This window comes from Fusarium keratoplasticum, chromosome 9 (genome assembly GCF_025433545.1).
Source record: "Fusarium keratoplasticum isolate Fu6.1 chromosome 9, whole genome shotgun sequence".
NCBI classification, from domain to species: domain Eukaryota; kingdom Fungi; phylum Ascomycota; class Sordariomycetes; order Hypocreales; family Nectriaceae; genus Fusarium; species Fusarium keratoplasticum.
In genome coordinates this window covers 397,667-414,155 of record NC_070537.1, presented here as the reverse complement: position 1 = coordinate 414,155, position 16,489 = coordinate 397,667, and the positions used below count along the sequence as shown (strand labels likewise).

General features: G+C 53.8%; 5 protein-coding genes and 1 pseudogene across 6 annotated transcripts, besides 1 other annotated feature; 1 reads left to right on the top strand and 5 right to left on the bottom strand.

Annotated features, from left to right (window-relative positions):
- Positions 1-184: 184 nt before the first annotated feature.
- On the bottom strand, positions 185-1,102 carry NCS57_01102200 (Peptidase-S15 domain-containing protein; the record flags this gene model as incomplete). The annotated part of the gene is made up of 1 exon (XM_053060744.1): positions 185-1,102. One exon carries the CDS (start codon positions 1,100-1,102, stop codon positions 185-187), a length of 918 nt encoding a protein of 305 aa, XP_052909130.1.
- Positions 1,103-2,096: 994 nt separating this feature from the next.
- NCS57_01102100 (uncharacterized protein) lies at positions 2,097-3,390 on the bottom strand (the record flags this gene model as incomplete). The annotated part of the gene is made up of 2 exons (XM_053060743.1): positions 2,097-3,099; positions 3,146-3,390. 2 exons carry the CDS (start codon positions 3,388-3,390, stop codon positions 2,097-2,099), a joined length of 1,248 nt encoding a protein of 415 aa, XP_052909129.1.
- A 244-nt stretch (positions 3,391-3,634) lies between these two features.
- NCS57_01102000 lies at positions 3,635-5,317 on the bottom strand (annotated as a pseudogene). The gene is made up of 2 exons: positions 5,054-5,317; positions 3,635-5,005 (listed from the first exon to the last, which is right to left on the bottom strand).
- Positions 3,635-5,317: a sequence feature.
- Positions 5,318-6,159: 842 nt separating this feature from the next.
- Positions 6,160-8,152, top strand: NCS57_01101900 (uncharacterized protein; the record flags this gene model as incomplete). Its single annotated transcript, XM_053060742.1, has 3 exons — positions 6,160-6,166; positions 6,213-6,967; positions 7,019-8,152. 3 exons carry the CDS (start codon positions 6,160-6,162, stop codon positions 8,150-8,152), a joined length of 1,896 nt encoding a protein of 631 aa, XP_052909128.1.
- Positions 8,153-8,599: 447 nt separating this feature from the next.
- NCS57_01101800 (uncharacterized protein) lies at positions 8,600-11,785 on the bottom strand (the record flags this gene model as incomplete). The annotated part of the gene is made up of 1 exon (XM_053060741.1): positions 8,600-11,785. The coding sequence occupies one exon, from the start codon at positions 11,783-11,785 to the stop codon at positions 8,600-8,602; it is 3,186 nt and encodes a 1,061-aa protein (XP_052909127.1).
- A 2,769-nt stretch (positions 11,786-14,554) lies between these two features.
- Positions 14,555-16,307, bottom strand: NCS57_01101700 (uncharacterized protein; the record flags this gene model as incomplete). The annotated part of the gene is made up of 3 exons (XM_053060740.1): positions 14,555-15,259; positions 15,336-15,553; positions 15,602-16,307. 3 exons carry the CDS (start codon positions 16,305-16,307, stop codon positions 14,555-14,557), a joined length of 1,629 nt encoding a protein of 542 aa, XP_052909126.1.
- Between the last annotated feature and the right edge of the window lie 182 nt (positions 16,308-16,489).

Below are 16,489 nucleotides of genomic sequence, written 5' to 3'. Positions count from 1 at the left end.
TACCCGAGTTGTCACCATCCAATCACGGACTCTCCCAACTACCCCTTGGCTGATGTGCGGCTAAGGACATACATAAGCCAACGGGTATACCCCTGACACTTCACTTTTCGTGATATCAACCACCAGTTAGACACCAAAGCACTTGTCAAACTTGCCCCTGATACTCAATTGATATTGACTACCCCTAAAGACTCTTTCCAAAAAACTCAATCAACTTCTTGCCCGCCTCATCAACCTTGTCATACAAATCCGCATGCGTCATCCCCTCAAGCACAACAAGCTCCTTCGGCTCCTTGGCCTTTGCAACCGCATCTTCGCTATACCACTTTGTCGCAGCCTTTGTCCCCGTAATCATCAATAACGGCCTTGGGCTGATCATCTCAATAAACGCAAACGCGTCAAAGTTCCCCATGATATCCCAACTTCGGGGAATGCAGGTATTAGTCGCTCGCTTGTGATGTCCTCGAGACGTGCGATAGTAATTCGCCAGATCACGGAACGACTCGGGAAAGTCGTCTGGTAGATCCTCGTACTTCTCCGGTAGCATGTGGACGATGTCTACCTTTTCGCCTGTAACGTCGCTGTTGCGGTCCGAGGCTGCGGCTTGAAGTTGAGAGTGCAGGACGTCCATGTTGGAAGAGTCCTTCTCATAGCCTCGACGGGCCATTGTGCCGGCGCACACGGCTGCTGCTGTTGCGCACGCTTTGATGCGGAGATCTGTCTGTGCTGCAAAGGGTGCGTAGCCACCAGAAGCACAGATACCAAAGACGCCAATCTTGTCGTTGTTCACCTCCTTGAGGCTCACGAGGTACGTAACCGCACACTTGATGTCTTCAACCCTCTGATACGGATCCTCAAGATCGCGGGGCTCTCCCTCTGATTCACCCTGGTAAGCGGCATCGTAGGTCAGACAGATGAAGCCGGCGGGTGCGAGGACGCGGGCGTAGTTGGCGGGCGATTGTTCTTTGATGGAGGTCCAGGGGTGGCAGATGATGATGGCGGCTCCGTTGCGGTTGGGGGCGTCGGAGGGGGGGAGGTAGAGATGAGCAGCGATCTTGAGGCCGCGGGACGAAAAGGAGACGTTCTTGGGAGTTACAGACATGTTGGCTGATGCTGATGCTGATGCTGATGCTGATGCTGATGCTGATGCTGATGCTTGTTGTATTGTCTAGATATTCATCATCTCCTCACGGGATTCCCCATTATATATATCTTCAGCCCAACACCATCATCTTGATCAATCCCATGTAAATGTGGAGTGATCCCGATCGAAATGTCTCCGTCAAAAGATTCTGGTGTCGTCTTTTCGGTATCGACTTTCGGGCCCCGACAATCTTCGGGGTGGAGGCTAAAGGCAATGCAACCTTCGACTCCGCGAATCCTGGGACGGAGGCTCCAATCCAACGGCTGCGGAGACGCCACTGGCTTTAACTTTTATTGGTGTCAGGCCACTTTGACATGGAAGCATGGGTTTGACCTGAGCTGGTGATGACCGGAGGAGAGTTATAAGTCCGTGGGCATACATATCACTTTATCCTGTTTGTTCAGCTTTCGGACTCAGCTTCGGGAATCGCCCGTTGTTTTCGGGATGATTAATGGCATGTCCGAAAGTGATTGTTTCTTATTGGATGTCTGACTACGAGAGTTCTTTGTCGGCAAGTTGACTTGTCTCTCGATACACGTCATGGCCACGACTAGCTCCAAGCACATGCTGGCCAGCGCTGAATGCAAAGACACTCCGGTTACAGCATGCCTGAGACAATTAACTGTGGCCAGCGTGTGTTTGTGAGTGGCGTAGGGATATGACTGTTGGAATAGGTGAAGCTCTTTCTCTGAATGCATGTTGAATGCAAGCTAACAAGTCACCAAGTCGATGACAGAGGCGTCTGTGAGAAACTATTCAGTGTTCCCGGCAGAGAATAATCTGCTTGTTGCATATCGTATACTCGTAAGATATATAAGTCCAGCCCTCTGGATCCATTAATCGGACCCAGACCAGGGGTGGGTCATTCCCCTGATGTCCCTTCTCATTCTGAATGCCCTCACTCACCATGACACCCCCAAAGACCTCAACTTGACGACCGATCCCAAGTAAATCACGCCCCAGACGCCGACCCAAGCAACTCCTCAGCAAACCTCCCAACAGCATCCTTCATGGTATCCAAAACACCCTCCTCAACCCAAAAGTGTCCTGCCGTTGTAATCTCACGTCCTCGAAATCCTGACCCAGGTCTGTCACCTAACTTCGCTGTCCAGGCTCGTAATCTGTGTGCTGCCACAAACACATCTGTGTCTCCGTAGACGGCCAGTGTGGGATTCCAGATAAGCTTCTCCTCGGCCGCCACATCGTGAGGATCCCGGTTCTTGACGAGCGCCGTTGGTACCAAGGACATTGTAGCCAGGTGTGTAACCAGACCTTGAAGCGGGGAAATCATGAAATACGCTGGCTTCGGCATGGTGAGGTCCGTGATGGTAGGCAGATGCTCCCCCGGTGGAGGAGCAACAGCACTACTCTGGCTATCCGTCGGACTGTGAAACAACCTCTGCCCATGTCTCCCTGACTTAGCCTTTGCAATAAAATCGTGAACACCACGCCGAAACCTCTCCTCGTCCAGCGAGAAGCTCCTCCTCCCACCTTCATGGCTCCGTCTTGGACTTCCACCCTCGTCGCCGCCGATCCTAACGCCGCGCTTGCTCTTCCCTCTTATGGAGCCGTGCTCTTTCATCGCAGCGCGGGCGCTTGCCAGGACAATGTTTTGTTGCTCAGCTAGGTGTGCTGCTCGGAGGCGGACTTCTGCGGCGTCGGAGCCTGCTATGGGAGACACGAAGGGTTGGAGGAGGGCGTCGAGGGGAGGTAATTGGCTTGTTATCATTGCTCCGTATGAGTAGCCGCCCATGAGGAGGATAGGACGTTGTCGAGTTGTCATTGCGTTGACGTCGATGGGTGCTGGACTCTTTGGGCCAAGACTATCCGAGGATTGAGGTCGAAAAGGATCGAGAAAGTGAACATAGTGTAGGATAAATGCTACAAAGGTAGCATAGTCGTCACGTTCTGGTTTCGAAGTCCAGCTCGTCTTGCCCGCTGAACCACTGGCGCCTCTGGTACAATTAGCCATGAACCAATGCAGACCCTGGAAACACGCACCGAAAGTTGAAAGTGCCGACTAGATATCCCTTACGCAGGAGCTGAGCAGCAACTATATCCACCACGGGATCATCGTAGGATCCTCCCATGGGGGCATAGGGATGCGCTACGACGGCGGCATGGCGCTGCCACTGCGGAGCGCGAGGGTTCGCCAACAGCGACACAGGGTGGTAGACGCGACAGTCGAGGGTGAGGCCGTCGTGGATGCTGGGCAGCGTCAGGGTCAAGGTCGGTTCGGGGAGCATGCTGGGCGTGTCAGTGACATCTTGCCTCTGTCCGGACCCCGTTAGTGATGATGTAGGGTCTGGGTTGGATCTGAGGGGATCTCGATAGCGGGAGATGTAGTACGTCAAAGCTGGGGCGCCAAGGGTGGTCCAGCCGAGGCGAAAATAGGTATAGCTACGTAATAGTCCAGGACAAGGGTCTTGACTTCAATTAATGCTCGTATCTATATTTCTACATTTCTAACATACATACATAGTAAATAAATCATTGCGCCTTCTTCTCGCCTGCATCCTTTGCCCTCTGTCTCCTCCTCTTGATCCATCCCCTCAGCTCGTTGACCAACCCCATCACCAGTGGAACCCCCACGGGGCCCAGAAGGGGAAGATAGACTGCAATCTTGTGCTCGTCTGGGAAGTACAGCTGTCCGACCATGCTCTTTTCAAAGAATGCTCGCTCAGCTTCTTCCTCGGCGATTCTTGCATGCAATAATCCAGATGGGTCGCCTAGATTGGAGCAAGCCTGCTGGAGATGCTCCATGGTTGATGCAACACCATCAGCGACGCTGCGGGGAATAGCAATGGATGGAAGAGCAAGAGATAACCGCGCCAGCGATCCAAGCGTTGAAGAAGCCTGCAACAGCAAATCCGCAGAACGAATGCGCGATAGTGTAGACAGCCTCAAAGGCAGAGATCCAGACTGCGGCGTGCCCAGCAGCGACAACAAATGACCATTAAACGTCAGCATCGGCTGCTTCAGCGTCTCGGCCGACACGTGCGCCGTCGTCTCGGGCAGCTTGAGGAGATACACGCTTCCCCACTGCGGGAACATCCACGACTGCGAAGACGTGCCCGCCTCCGAGTCGAGGCCGATCTTTTGGTCGCCCACGTAGATGACAAAGTTGACGGTCGGAGCTCCACCGATGGAGGGCGAGAGAGGCCACTCGGCGGCGTTGATGAAGGAGGCCAGATCATCCTTGCTGAGAACCTGCGACTGCGCGCCAGGTGTCGCATAAAGCTGCACCTGCGTGTCGATGGTGAAATTATGAATAGGACCTAGAATATCGAGCATGGGCTTCATGTACTCTTCGATAGCAGCCTCAATGTCCCACGTGTTCGGGACGGCGCCGGCCGTGAAGAGCGAAAACGTGAGGTGATACGTCGGCGCATATCGCAGGGATCGTGTGGTTCGCTTCGATAGTTGGTCGACCGTCTCGGGGCTTAGGCCTGGGGGTTTGGCGTCGGGGGCTGAAGATGTGGAGAGGAGGTACGAGATGATGGATTGTTCCTCTACAAACGTCGACTGAAGCTCGTTGGCGATATACGTCGCAAGAGTCGAAGACGACGAAGAGGAAGAAGGAACGGCGTTGGGAGGGTATGCGATGTTGAGAACGGCAGAGTCGGAGTCTAGAGAAGCCGAGTTGCTCTCGCCGGGTGTGAGCTGGATCGTCAACGCAACGTGGGAATCGTCGTCGGTAGAGGACTCTTTCGGGGCGAGCTGGAGTCGGAGGTGATGACCAGAAAAGTCATTGTGATCGTCGAGAGCGTGCTGCGTCAGGCGCACGAGGTTCTGAGCGTCATTCTCCTGGAGCGCATCGGCCTTGACTGAGATCTGGAGGGGGAACACTGGACGGCAGGCCTAGAGATGTGAGTTTGACGAAGCATATTATGGCATTGATCATCTCACCTTTCCCTCTGCCCATTCTAGCATGCCATCGAGAGGAAGATTGGCACGGTATATGGTGGTAGTCTTCCACCAGATGGGAAGACCAAGACACAGCACTATAAGCCAGAACGACACAACGACGCGGGTGCGCCTGGTAATGTCGGAGGGCTTCTCGGGAGGGGGAGAGTTGAGCCCGGGGTTTTCTGCGGACGGCACCGCTTGAACCTCTTGGGACGCCATGATGCCGTCCAGAGTTTGTGAATAGAGGCGCGGGGGAATTGTGCACCTTGGCTCTTATCGTGATTGTCCTTTTGGTAAGGGAGCTTGGAACACGACATCGCCATGTCACGTGATAGGGACGGTGGTTCGGTGTGTGTAAGCGCCGATGTGGAGATGCGACTTGGATGAAGTCTAAGATTCTGGGGTTGATGATACAGTGAGGAATTGGGTATGTTGTTTGTTATATTAAGCTGTCAAATTCATCAGGTGTATTATGTAGAGTTTCTGCAAGAGAGATAGCTGTACCTCATGCATGTATCCTCTCTATGATAACTGATATGCCCATATTTACAACATCGACATCTACAAACAGCTCTAGCAGGCCGCTTATCGTACTGTACCTGCAGCGTCCCATCAACCAGATCCCTCTCTACCTCCCTAAAAAAAACATCCAAGTCATCATCGTCATCATCATCATTCTTCTTCTATTTCCCCTCATCCCGTAACTCTTGCCCTTCTCAGTTTAAATCCCTTCACATGTCGTACACGCATCCCACCCAAACGTCCGTGTCTCGGGGCCGAGGCATCATCAACACTCCGCAGGACTTGACCATGCAAGCTGCGTACTTGGCCTGACAAAGGCGGTACGAATCGGGTAATTTCATCGCGAGCGTTGGTCGTGTAAAACATTGACGCAGACAAGATGTGCCTCTCTTCTTGATTTTTACTTAGTTCAACTCCCTATAAATACTTCGGCCCCTTGTCTTCCCGCTGTGGAGAGTGTTGTCGTCACTGACATCTCCTTATCGCCATCACCCCATCGACCCACGTCAACAACACGGAGCTCGTTCTCTTCTTTCAGGCCCGACAGGTCCGAAGGCCTCAATTCACGCTCAACAACCTCTACAATGCCTGGTAAGCCCTCCGCCCTCTTACTCTCACTCCCAATGCTAATCCTCAGTCCCCCTCGCCCTCGCGGCTCCAGCCGTAGCTGGCACCATCGCATACCTCAACGCCCGCTCTTCCACCTGGTACGACCTCTGCCTCCTCCGCTGCGTACTCGCCGGCGCGTCGCGCATGTACTACCGCGAATGGGTCGACCGTCTGAACCTGTTTTACCTCGTCGAGAACATCGCAAAGAACCCGAAAACCGCCGACCGTTTGTTCATCATCTTTGAGGGCAAGCGCTTGTCCTACGGAGAAGTCTATGATCGAACACTGAGGTGTGGACACTGGCTCAAGACGGAGCAGGGCGTTAAAAAGGACGACATCGTTGCTGTCGACTTTCAGAACTCGGATACGTTTGCTGTGCTGTGGCTTGGTCTTTGGAGTATCGGTGCGAAACCTGCGTTTCTCAACTATAACCTCTCTGGCGCGTCGTTGGTGCACTGTCTCCAGGCCGCGACGACCAAGCTGTGCATCGTGGACCCCAACGTCGCCGACAATGTGGGACAGGATGTTCGTGATGCCATGGGCGAGATGCGCTTCGTCGTGTATACCCCAGAGGTGGAAGCTCAGCTCTTGGCTACGGAGCCTGTGAGGGCGCCAGACTCCGAACGATCCGAGAGCAGTCTGTCCAATATGGCTATCCTCATTTATACCTCTGGCACGACTGGTATGCCCAAGGCTGCTGTGGTTTCGTGGGGAAAGTTGATTGTTGCGGGTACCATGGCACAGAAGCTGCTAGCTCGTGAAGCCGGCGATATCATGTATACCGTGAGTCTTCCCTATCTTGGTCTTCAACTCCATACTAACGCTGATATCCAGTCTATGCCTCTCTACCATTCCTCAGCAGCCATCCTCTCCTTCTGCGCAACCCTCCTCGGCGGCAGCACCCAAGCCCTCGGCCGCAAATTCTCCACAAAGCTCTTCTGGCAAGAAGTCCGCGAATCCGGCGCAACATCCATCCAATACGTCGGCGAGACCCTCCGCTACCTCCTCGCCGCGCCTCCCCAGTACGACCCCGAGACGGGCGAGTGCCTCGACAAGAAGCACAATGTGCGCGTGGCGTTTGGCAACGGTCTGAGGCCAGATATCTGGAACGAGTTTAAAGAGAGGTTTGGCATCGAGGGGATTTGCGAGTTTTATGCTGCTACTGAGGGCACGTTTGGGACGTTCAACCTCAGCAAGAATGACCTCACGGCTGGGGCTATTGGTCGGAATGGCTGGGTATACAACATGATTATGAGTTTCTCAGTCACCCTCGTCGAAGTCGATTGGGACACCGACATGCCCAAGCGCGACCCAAAGACGGGGAGATGCCGCAAGGTCCGCGCCGGCGAACCTGGCGAGATGCTCTTCAAGCTACCCTCCAAAGATCCTTATGCACGCTTCCAGGGGTACTACGGTAACAAGGCAGCCACGGAAGCCAAGATTCTACGGGATGTGTTTAGCAAAGGCGACGCTTGGTTCCGTACTGGAGACGTCGTTCGGTGGGACAGCGACGGACGCATCTACTTCCACGACCGTATCGGCGACACGTTCCGCTGGAAAGGCGAAAACGTGTCAACGGCCGAAGTCAGCGAAATCGTATGCCAGCACCCCATCATCAAAGAAGCCAACGTCTACGGCGTATCCCTCCCTCACCACGACGGCCGAGCAGGCTGTGCAGCAGTATACCTCTCCTCAGAACCCACGCAAGAAACGATGCAAAGCCTAGCATCCCACGTTCAAAACTCACTCCCCAAGTTTGCCCGCCCTCTATTTCTAAGAATCGTCACAGAGATGGGAGGCGGACAGATCACGGGGACAAACAAGCAGCAGAAGCACGCTCTTCGCGAGGCGGGAGTTGATCCTGCGCAAAAGGACATGGGAGAGGTGTATTGGCTCAAGGGGGATAGCTATGTGCCGTTTACAGACAAGGATTTCAGAGAGATGGAGGGTGGCAAGGTCAAGTTGTAGTCTAAGAGTCTAGGATACCCATAATGATACTGCATACTCATTTCATCTCGTTTACTCTTCTCCCTTGGACCGTCACTCTGACCCGTCACATCTATTTGAATCGACACTAGTTTGGTTTCCTATATCACTCCAACCTAGACAATATCTCACCCCTCACATCTCCCCAGCCTCGGCACGGCACATGCATTCTATATCCCCCCAAGTCAAGGTCCATTAGTCTAGTTAGCGCGTGATATCTTATATGTTATGATATGTCCATCCATGCCATGCATGCAGTGCTCCATGTACATTGCTACTCGACGCCCTCCTCCTTTCTTCTACATAGATAGACCGTGACTCGTTTCGTTACATATGCCATGCCAGTGTTTTACTTATTTTGCTTATCCCTCGCTAATGTTGCCTGCCTGCCCATCCGATGCGATGCCAATTTCACCTCCAGCAACCACCTCATGATCCTGCTATTCCCAACCCAACTCGAGGCTGGCTTGGGCCGCCAGAGTACCCTGGTCCCATGCCGCTTCCACCAGTCGTCCCTGTCCTCTCTCTCATCCTTCTGCCCTCCATCAGCCCTCGCAATCCTCGCTTCTGCAGCCCAATCACGCTACTGAGCTCACCACTCCACACAAAGTTCTCCCGCTCGCTGCCACCAATCTCTGAAGAGCTCCACTCTGAACCGCTCTGGCTTGTCGTCGCTGACAGTTCGTCACTTGGGGGACGGTTAGGCTGCTGTACATTCGTGTTGAGACTAAGGCCTTCGGTTCGCGCTTGGATATCTGAAGAGAAGCTGTCGCTAGCTCCATGGCCCAAGGAAAAGTCCGATGTAGCAGTAGGCGAGCCAACAGGGTCCAGAGTTCCCACAAAGAAGTTGGGGTTGAGTGATCCATCAATACCACGACCTCCTCCGGCAGCCATTGCTGTTGCGTTAAACACGGCTGCTGCGTTTCGGCTGTCAAGCAGAGCATGAAGTCGTTCGACAACTGCTTCAAGAAGTCCATCGATACGATAGGGTCGTGCAATTTGCAGGAGCGAGCAGAGAATCTGTGGCGTGCAGAGCGGAGAAGATGGTGGGGGTAGGGAGCTCGTGTAGAGGAAGTGAAGGAGGGCTTGGATCGTGAGATAGGTGTGTGGCAGGTAAAGACATCGCGGTCGTGAGTTTGGTGGTAGCGAATGAGGCGTAGGCGCAGCATTGATGTTGGTCGGGTTGGCCTCGTGGCCCATGGCCCCAGCAGAGATGCTTGAAGGTGCTGTGCTTGCTGGGATACCAGTTGAGCCCAATGATCCAATAGTGCTACTCATGGATCCTGAGCTCTCGGCTGTCCTGGAACTCGGCGTGATGGTGATAGCTGATGCTCGTAGGGGATTGCTCGCTAGACCAGACCGGAGAGTCATGGCGTCACTTCCATCCTGAGTTGCCGTGCCCTCTCTCAGGAGCTGCACAAAGTAAGGCCCCCATCGTCGTCCCACAATCCTCGAGTTGACAGGGATCCGCTCGCCTCCGATGCATAGAATGTCCATATCTGACAGCTCCCGCAAAGTAAATGCCTTTTCACCAAGTTCTTCGCTGGCCCTCGAGTGATGTCTTCCACCAGCTGTGTACCCAGCTTTGCGCGCGAGACTGAGTCCAGGGCCCGCATAAGGACTGCTGGCAGAGATGAAACCGGACAGAGGACTCGTCTTGCGTGGGTTATCATAGAACCCAAAAGCTTCCAGCTCAACCATGCAAACGTTGGAAAAGTTGATTCGTCGGTGATTATAGTCATCGACGAGGCTTCTCTTCCGGTTGCCCAGAATCACAAATGTGTTTCGTCGGTTCCAAAGCACTCCGCGATTCCAGCTGCCCTGGCTAAACACACTTCCTCCAGCATCGATCCGGCTCCATGTGAGCGTCCGCAGGTCCAGAGCCCAGAGAGCATACTCTTGCCGAGACGAGGTGAGGTACGTCCCGCTGACCACAAAGTGTGTATCGATAACTCCGCCGTTGGGGAACCGCAATCCGGGAGGTGAGTATGTTCCCGACATGGGCCTCTCTGTCAGAGTTCCGTCTGGCGCGCGAATCTGCAGTTCCAGCTTGACATCCAAAAAGTTGTAGTTGCAGTAAATGAGCATAGACGATCCTGGTTCTCGGGCCTCCTGGCTGATTCCTCCCTCTGTGCGCTGGACTCCATTCGAGTGTCGTCGACCAAGCTTGGCTGCCACCGCAGGGGGCAGTGGAGCCGTCACGCTTCTGTATGCACCCCAACTCCTATCCAGAGGTTGTGTAGATGTCCATTTCAGGCTTCGCAGGTTGAATACGCTGATTTGCTCGATATAGTTGTTCCTGCCGTCTTGTCCACCCACAATCACCATTTCAGCACCTCCCGTGCCGTCTATGTTGATACCAATACGACCCTCGTTGGGATTTCCGGACGAAGGATTATGCTGAAGTGCGGACAGAGGTGCGCGGTGCGAGGAAAAGGTGGCGGATGAAGGGAGTATACAGGCACAGTGGGCGTATCGGCCTTGAGGAGGGTCCTGAGTCGGGATAAATGTCCACACTTTGGTCGTGACGTCGTAAATGTAAATATCGGACATGACAGTGATTTCGGGCTGGTCACCGCCAGGGGGTTGGTTAGGGGCAGGCGACATGCCTCCATAGCAGACCATCTTGGTATCTCCAAGCGCACACATGGAGTGAAAGTATCGAGGAGGTGGAACATCGCCAGTCGTCTCCAACTTCGTCCAGTGTCGCCTAATAAGATCCAGCTCGTACATGTCTGATGTTAGAGGGGCGGGTCGGCTTCTAGACAGAATCCTTCCTCCAAAAACATAGAGCTTGTCCCCCAAGATTGTGGTTGTGGCTCCAACTAGCGCATGGGGCTCTCGGCCTGTCGTTCGATGCACATTGCACATGAGGCCAGAGAGGTGTGTGGAAGGACCTTGTGACGGTCCTCCGACCGGGTTTGAACGACCCTGTGTCACATTTGGTGATGGTCCAGCAGAGGCCGCCCCGGTGGCCCCTGGCTTCAGATTATTGTTGGGATCTTGAGGTCCCTCGTATCTGGAAGAGCTCGACACGCTGCTCATGCTGTTGTTGGCCTCGTTAGCACCGTACATGTGCGGCGGTGGCGCCGAAGAGTTCGAATCCATGGTGCTTGTCCGGCTGTCCATGGCGGGTTCTTTTGGTGGCGGTAGTGGTACTGGCGATTGCGCCGGTGATGGATCAGGGTAGTTTGGCGTGACCTGACCCTCAGGGACGCTCGGTAGGTTTGTGGGAGAGTTGGAATCTAGTGGCGACGCAGAATCTCGATTGGGAGGTGGTCGGGGTAGAGGCTTCGCAAGACTATATTGTAGGCTCAAATTTCGAACATGCTGGATGGCCGAACTCTCGGATGGTTTCTGAACGCTCGATGTGGACGAGCTCGCAGAGTGTAAACTCGACGAGGAACTCTTTAGGTTGAGGCGGGAAGGGCTGCGAGAGAGCTTGACTGAGGGTAGCTTGCGAATGCCTCGATAGACGCCTGAGAGCAGATCGGGAGTGTATCGAGCGGTCGTCGGCGGCGGTCGTCCGTCATCGGAGTCTGAATCGGAAAAGTGGGAAAAGTCGTCGACGGCGGGAGGATCCTGCCGGACTGTTAGTTCTGAGGAATCAGCCATGTCGGTTGGCGAGTGGATGGCGCAAGTAGCAAAACATGAGATGATGGATCTGGCAAAAGACAAGGAAAGAGAATCGCGGGGATAAAGGGTAGCACTGGGCGAGTAGCTGGCCAAATAGGAACTCGCAAAATGACAGCTGCCCTCGAGACGGAAGCCAAGGAAGGGATGGGAGCCAAGGGAACGGGTGAGCCTAACAGACGTTGCGTTGGAGATCGTGAGGGCGATCCGGTGAGACCAGGGAGGTCACCGCTCAAGATGGGTCTAGATGGGGACTTTGAGCCAGGGTTGGCGAGGGCAGAGAGATGATGACGGAAGCGTAAAAGGACAAGAGGCGTAGTCGAGAGACACGAGGACTCAGGGAGGCGAACGGAAAGGGCCGTGGCGGTTGCTGGTCGCGGGGGAAGAGGCTCCGTCTGGAGACAGGACCGAGATGTGACAGGCAGCCAACCGAACGAGGATAAGAACGACAGGGACACGGCGGGACAGAGAGAACAAGACAAGGACCAGGCAGCGGAGGCAGGGGAAGCAAGGCGTACGTACCGTTCGTCAAGATGCCCGAGAGGCCGCGATACGGGGCAGTCGGTCAAGAGGTTGCAGGTGGTAATTTCGGTCAGGGTCGCGGGCGCGGAATCGAATCTGTCGACATCCAGGAGGTTTGGGCAAAACGGGAGAAGTGGACAGCCGAAGCCGAGCTCTGGAGCGCACTGCAGCTAGTGCAGCGCACAAAGTCTAGATCCAACAACCACTAAGAGACGTCCGAGCCAAGGCAGGGTCGCAGTGGCAGTCTGAAGTCGTGATGAAGGGGACAAATGGACACCGACACCAGCCAGACGAAGTGACAGGGCGTGCGTTGGCAGTCCGCGCACGGACACTGAACGAACGTCAAGGAGGGGATCCGAGGGGTTCGTTTCCAGGTGGTCGAGCTGTAGCGCTAGTCCGCGTGGGAAACGGGGGGTTTCTCCTCGGGGGAGGGTTCGATACGATGCGAAGCTGCAGGTGCGAGGTTTTAGCGCCAGACGAGGAGATGAGACGAGACGAGACGAAGTCTCTGGCAGCTCGCAGCTGGTTTCTCAGTGATGGTGTTGGTTGCTTGACGTTGTGGGTGTTGATCGTCGTGGACCCGGGATTGGTGGTGCGCTTCTCTGGGGGTCTCGGTCGGTCCCAACGGTGGAGCGGATCCTTTGGACAGTCGTAGTATCCCGTTCGCGGAAAAAAGTCAGGGGCAGCGACGGTCAGATTCTGAACCTAGAGAAGTTGCTTTTCAGCGATTGGGATCGACGATTATGCCGATTTCTCGGTCTTGATCTTTCGGTGAGGAAAATGACGGAGGAGAGACGGATTGTTTCAGAGAGCATGGTGCAATCAGCGCTCAGCAAGCGCTCAGCAGGAGCTTCAGCAGTCACTAGAGGAAGGCGGCAACCAGTGGCAGACGGGATGATTCGACCAATGAGAGTCCACAACCTCCAGTGGGAAGGTGCGGCGTAGTCGCCCGCCGTCCACTGTTTTACCGCCAAGCAAACCGAACGCGTTAGCTGTCACCCCCCTAGAAAGCGTGACAGCGCCTAGAACTCCAGTGGAAGCAATGTGTTGCTTTTTTAGCGACAAGGGTCCCTGCAGCTAGGTTGGTCTTGTGATGGGTGGTAACCGCTATGGAGGTACTGACGTAAGATGAAGTGGGTAGGTGGTTTTTGTCTCTGATCATAAAAGACATGATAAGTTTCAGAATAAGGGTGTCTAACTATTCTGAGAAGGTTTAGAAGATCTTATTAACTAGCTGTTTGAGGATATTATTTGCATTGGGCATCGTAATTAAAATGCTCTTATCTCCACATCCACATTGGATCCCATCCACCTGCTCAAAGGGGTGTCTTTCGGCTTGACTCTTGTTATGCTTTGCATCTGCTGGGATCTAGAGTTTCTCATAGATGTAGAGTTTGTCTTGGCATCACAAATAGGTAGGCAAGGATATTTCAGCTTTGGAGCGAGCACGCGACGGTTTCTGCATACGCTACGACGTCTTGGCTGCTTGAATTTCATCCCAACTTTGCCCATGCATGCTAGGGCAATGCTACGCAAGACGTGAATATTAGAGGTTGCTTTAGAGTAGTTTCACATGCTGCTCGTTGGAGGCGTGGATACTCAAGGATCAATGTCAGCGGTGAGAAGAGATCTCCTCTACGGAAGTTCAGAGATCAACATGTAAGACGAAACGAAACATTCTAAAACCACTCCGACTATGATTCCCATTCTAGACATCAAAAGACAGTTTCACACCCCACGGGGCATCCATCTCGGCAGCCTTTCCAAGCTAATCAAGAAACAACCAACCCGCATATACGCGAGACCACAAACGACAACCAAAACAAGGATCAGTTCCGAAACCGTCACCAACAATCAGAAACATCGCGGCATGTGACCGAAACGCGTGGTCTAGACCCTCTTTTGAAACGGATTCAGAAAGATGATGCTTGGCGGTCATCAATAGGTGCATTGCGTAGTGTGATGAGACGCGCGGCTTACAACTCGCTTCTGAACGTTGACTACAATCAGTATGCAGTTCGGTCACCCTTTAAGCGAACTGCAAGCCTATCACAGGTGAAGTTCCGTGCATAGATAGTTGTCGGTCCGGGAACTCTATGGGTGTAATAATCTCGACTGACTTCTATTCAAATGGGTTGGTATCTGCCTATTCAGACATGAGCCGAGGTCGGTTCCGGCTAATATCCATCGGGCTTTGCAAATATAGCCAGCCGAAGCAACTATCCGTCATTAAACTACCGTTCCAGCCACCTTGCTCTGCGTGTTCTTGGGAGCATCGAAATCATAGCAGACATCAGTGATAGGGAGCTCGACATGGTACAGGTTGGCGCTCCACCACTTTGTAGCGAATCCAACAAGATCAAAGACAAAGTCGGACTTGAAGGTGACATCACAGTCTCCGACAACTCCTCCAGAGGCTCCTCCAACGTGCGTAGCTGTTCCGTTGGTTGAAGCGCTGGCAGACTGCTCAGAATCGAGAGTAAACTTGTTGATCAAAGCGGGCGTAGCTGTGAGACCGCTGCTGAGGTCGATGAGTCCTCCGAGAACCTTGACGGCCAGTTGGACAGTCACGGAGGTGCTGGCGTTGAGTCCAACTTCGACGCTCTCGCTGACGTTGGCGTATGAAGTGTACTGGGGCACCCAGCCGGTAGCAGAGTTCTTGGCTGAGTCAAGGACGTCGAGGTGGACGTTTCCATCTGGGATGGAGATGCCAGCACCAGCGGTCACGGAAACGGCACCCGAAGCATCAATGTCGACGCCAACGGCAAAGCCGACACCTGGGCCGAGAGAGACGATTCCTGGGACGTCGATAAGGTTGAAAGTAAGAGAATCAGGGTCGTAGAGAATGGAGCGAGACCAGGCAGCTGCGACATCGGCGCTCAGGGCGACGTCGGCAGAGAACTGGGTGTCGATGTCAAAGTAGAGATGCTCGAGCTAAGACAGTCAGCACCAGCATATTAAAGAGCTTGCATCTACCCAAGGGTTGATACAATGAAATTCAGACACTCACTTTGAATCCCCAGAAGTTATACTTGAGGTATCCCGAGAACGTGACTGTAGACGCAAACTCGGCCTGGTCGGCCTTGACAGTCACCCAGGGGTCTTCCTTGAACAGGATGGTATCCTCTGGCAGTCCAGCTCCGAAGCTCAGGGCAACGCTAGGGTCAAGCGTGAGGCGCTTCTTGAGGGTAGTAGAGGGAATAGAAGAAAACTCCATCTCAAAGCTGTCTGTGCACTTGTCAGTACATTGCAACAGTTTTCATATGCGCAACTCACCAGCCACCTCTGAAATATCTGCCTTTGAGGCACTGCAGGTAATGGTCTGCTTCTTTTCATCTGGAGACACATTTCCAACTGAGAAAAAGGTACGCTGAGATCCCGAATCGCAGCCGCTTGAGCCACTGGTGATGATGGTAAAGTCGCTGTACTTGACCCAAGACTCCTTGGCCTTTTTGAAACCTTCTCCCTTTCCAAACTCGACGGTGATGGAGTCGCCGCTGCATTGAACCTTGGTGATGGAGCCGATGGTGTCGAGAGCAACAGCAGGCTTGCTCATGTCGATCTTCATGTTGATGGAACCATCTGCGGTCTTGTTGCCAGGGACGCTTCCTCCAGGGACAGTTCCCTTGGGGGCGCCATAGGACAGCTTGACCTTCTTCTTGGGGACACAGTTCTCGGGGTTGGAGTGATCCTCATCAGGGTGGGGAACTGGCGTAAAGATGACGGTGGTGTTGTGCTGGGCAGTAGGAGTTGCTGGGCGAATCGTGGTCGTGACAGTCTCGGAAGCCTTGGGAATCTTGACAGTCTCGGAGGGTTTGGCACTCTCGATCTGCGCAGCGGCAACAGTAGGGACTTGGCTGGGCATTTCCACTACAATGTAGCGGACAGAGCACGCGCATGATTCTTCAGCAACGGCATGACGGGCGAGCAGCAGCAGATTGCTGACTGCAAAAAGAATGGACGAAGATGCAGAGATCTTCATGTTGAATGAGTGAATGGCAACTGTAGGAGATTAGCGAAAGGAGGGATGCATGGTCAACAGAGAGATTTCGCAAAGGGATGTAGTTATCTATATACATGATATATCAAGACAGGGTCCTATAGCGTCCTCGGTATAGCCCGAATAGGGCAGGAGGTACCACAACGGCATGTGAAGAATCTACT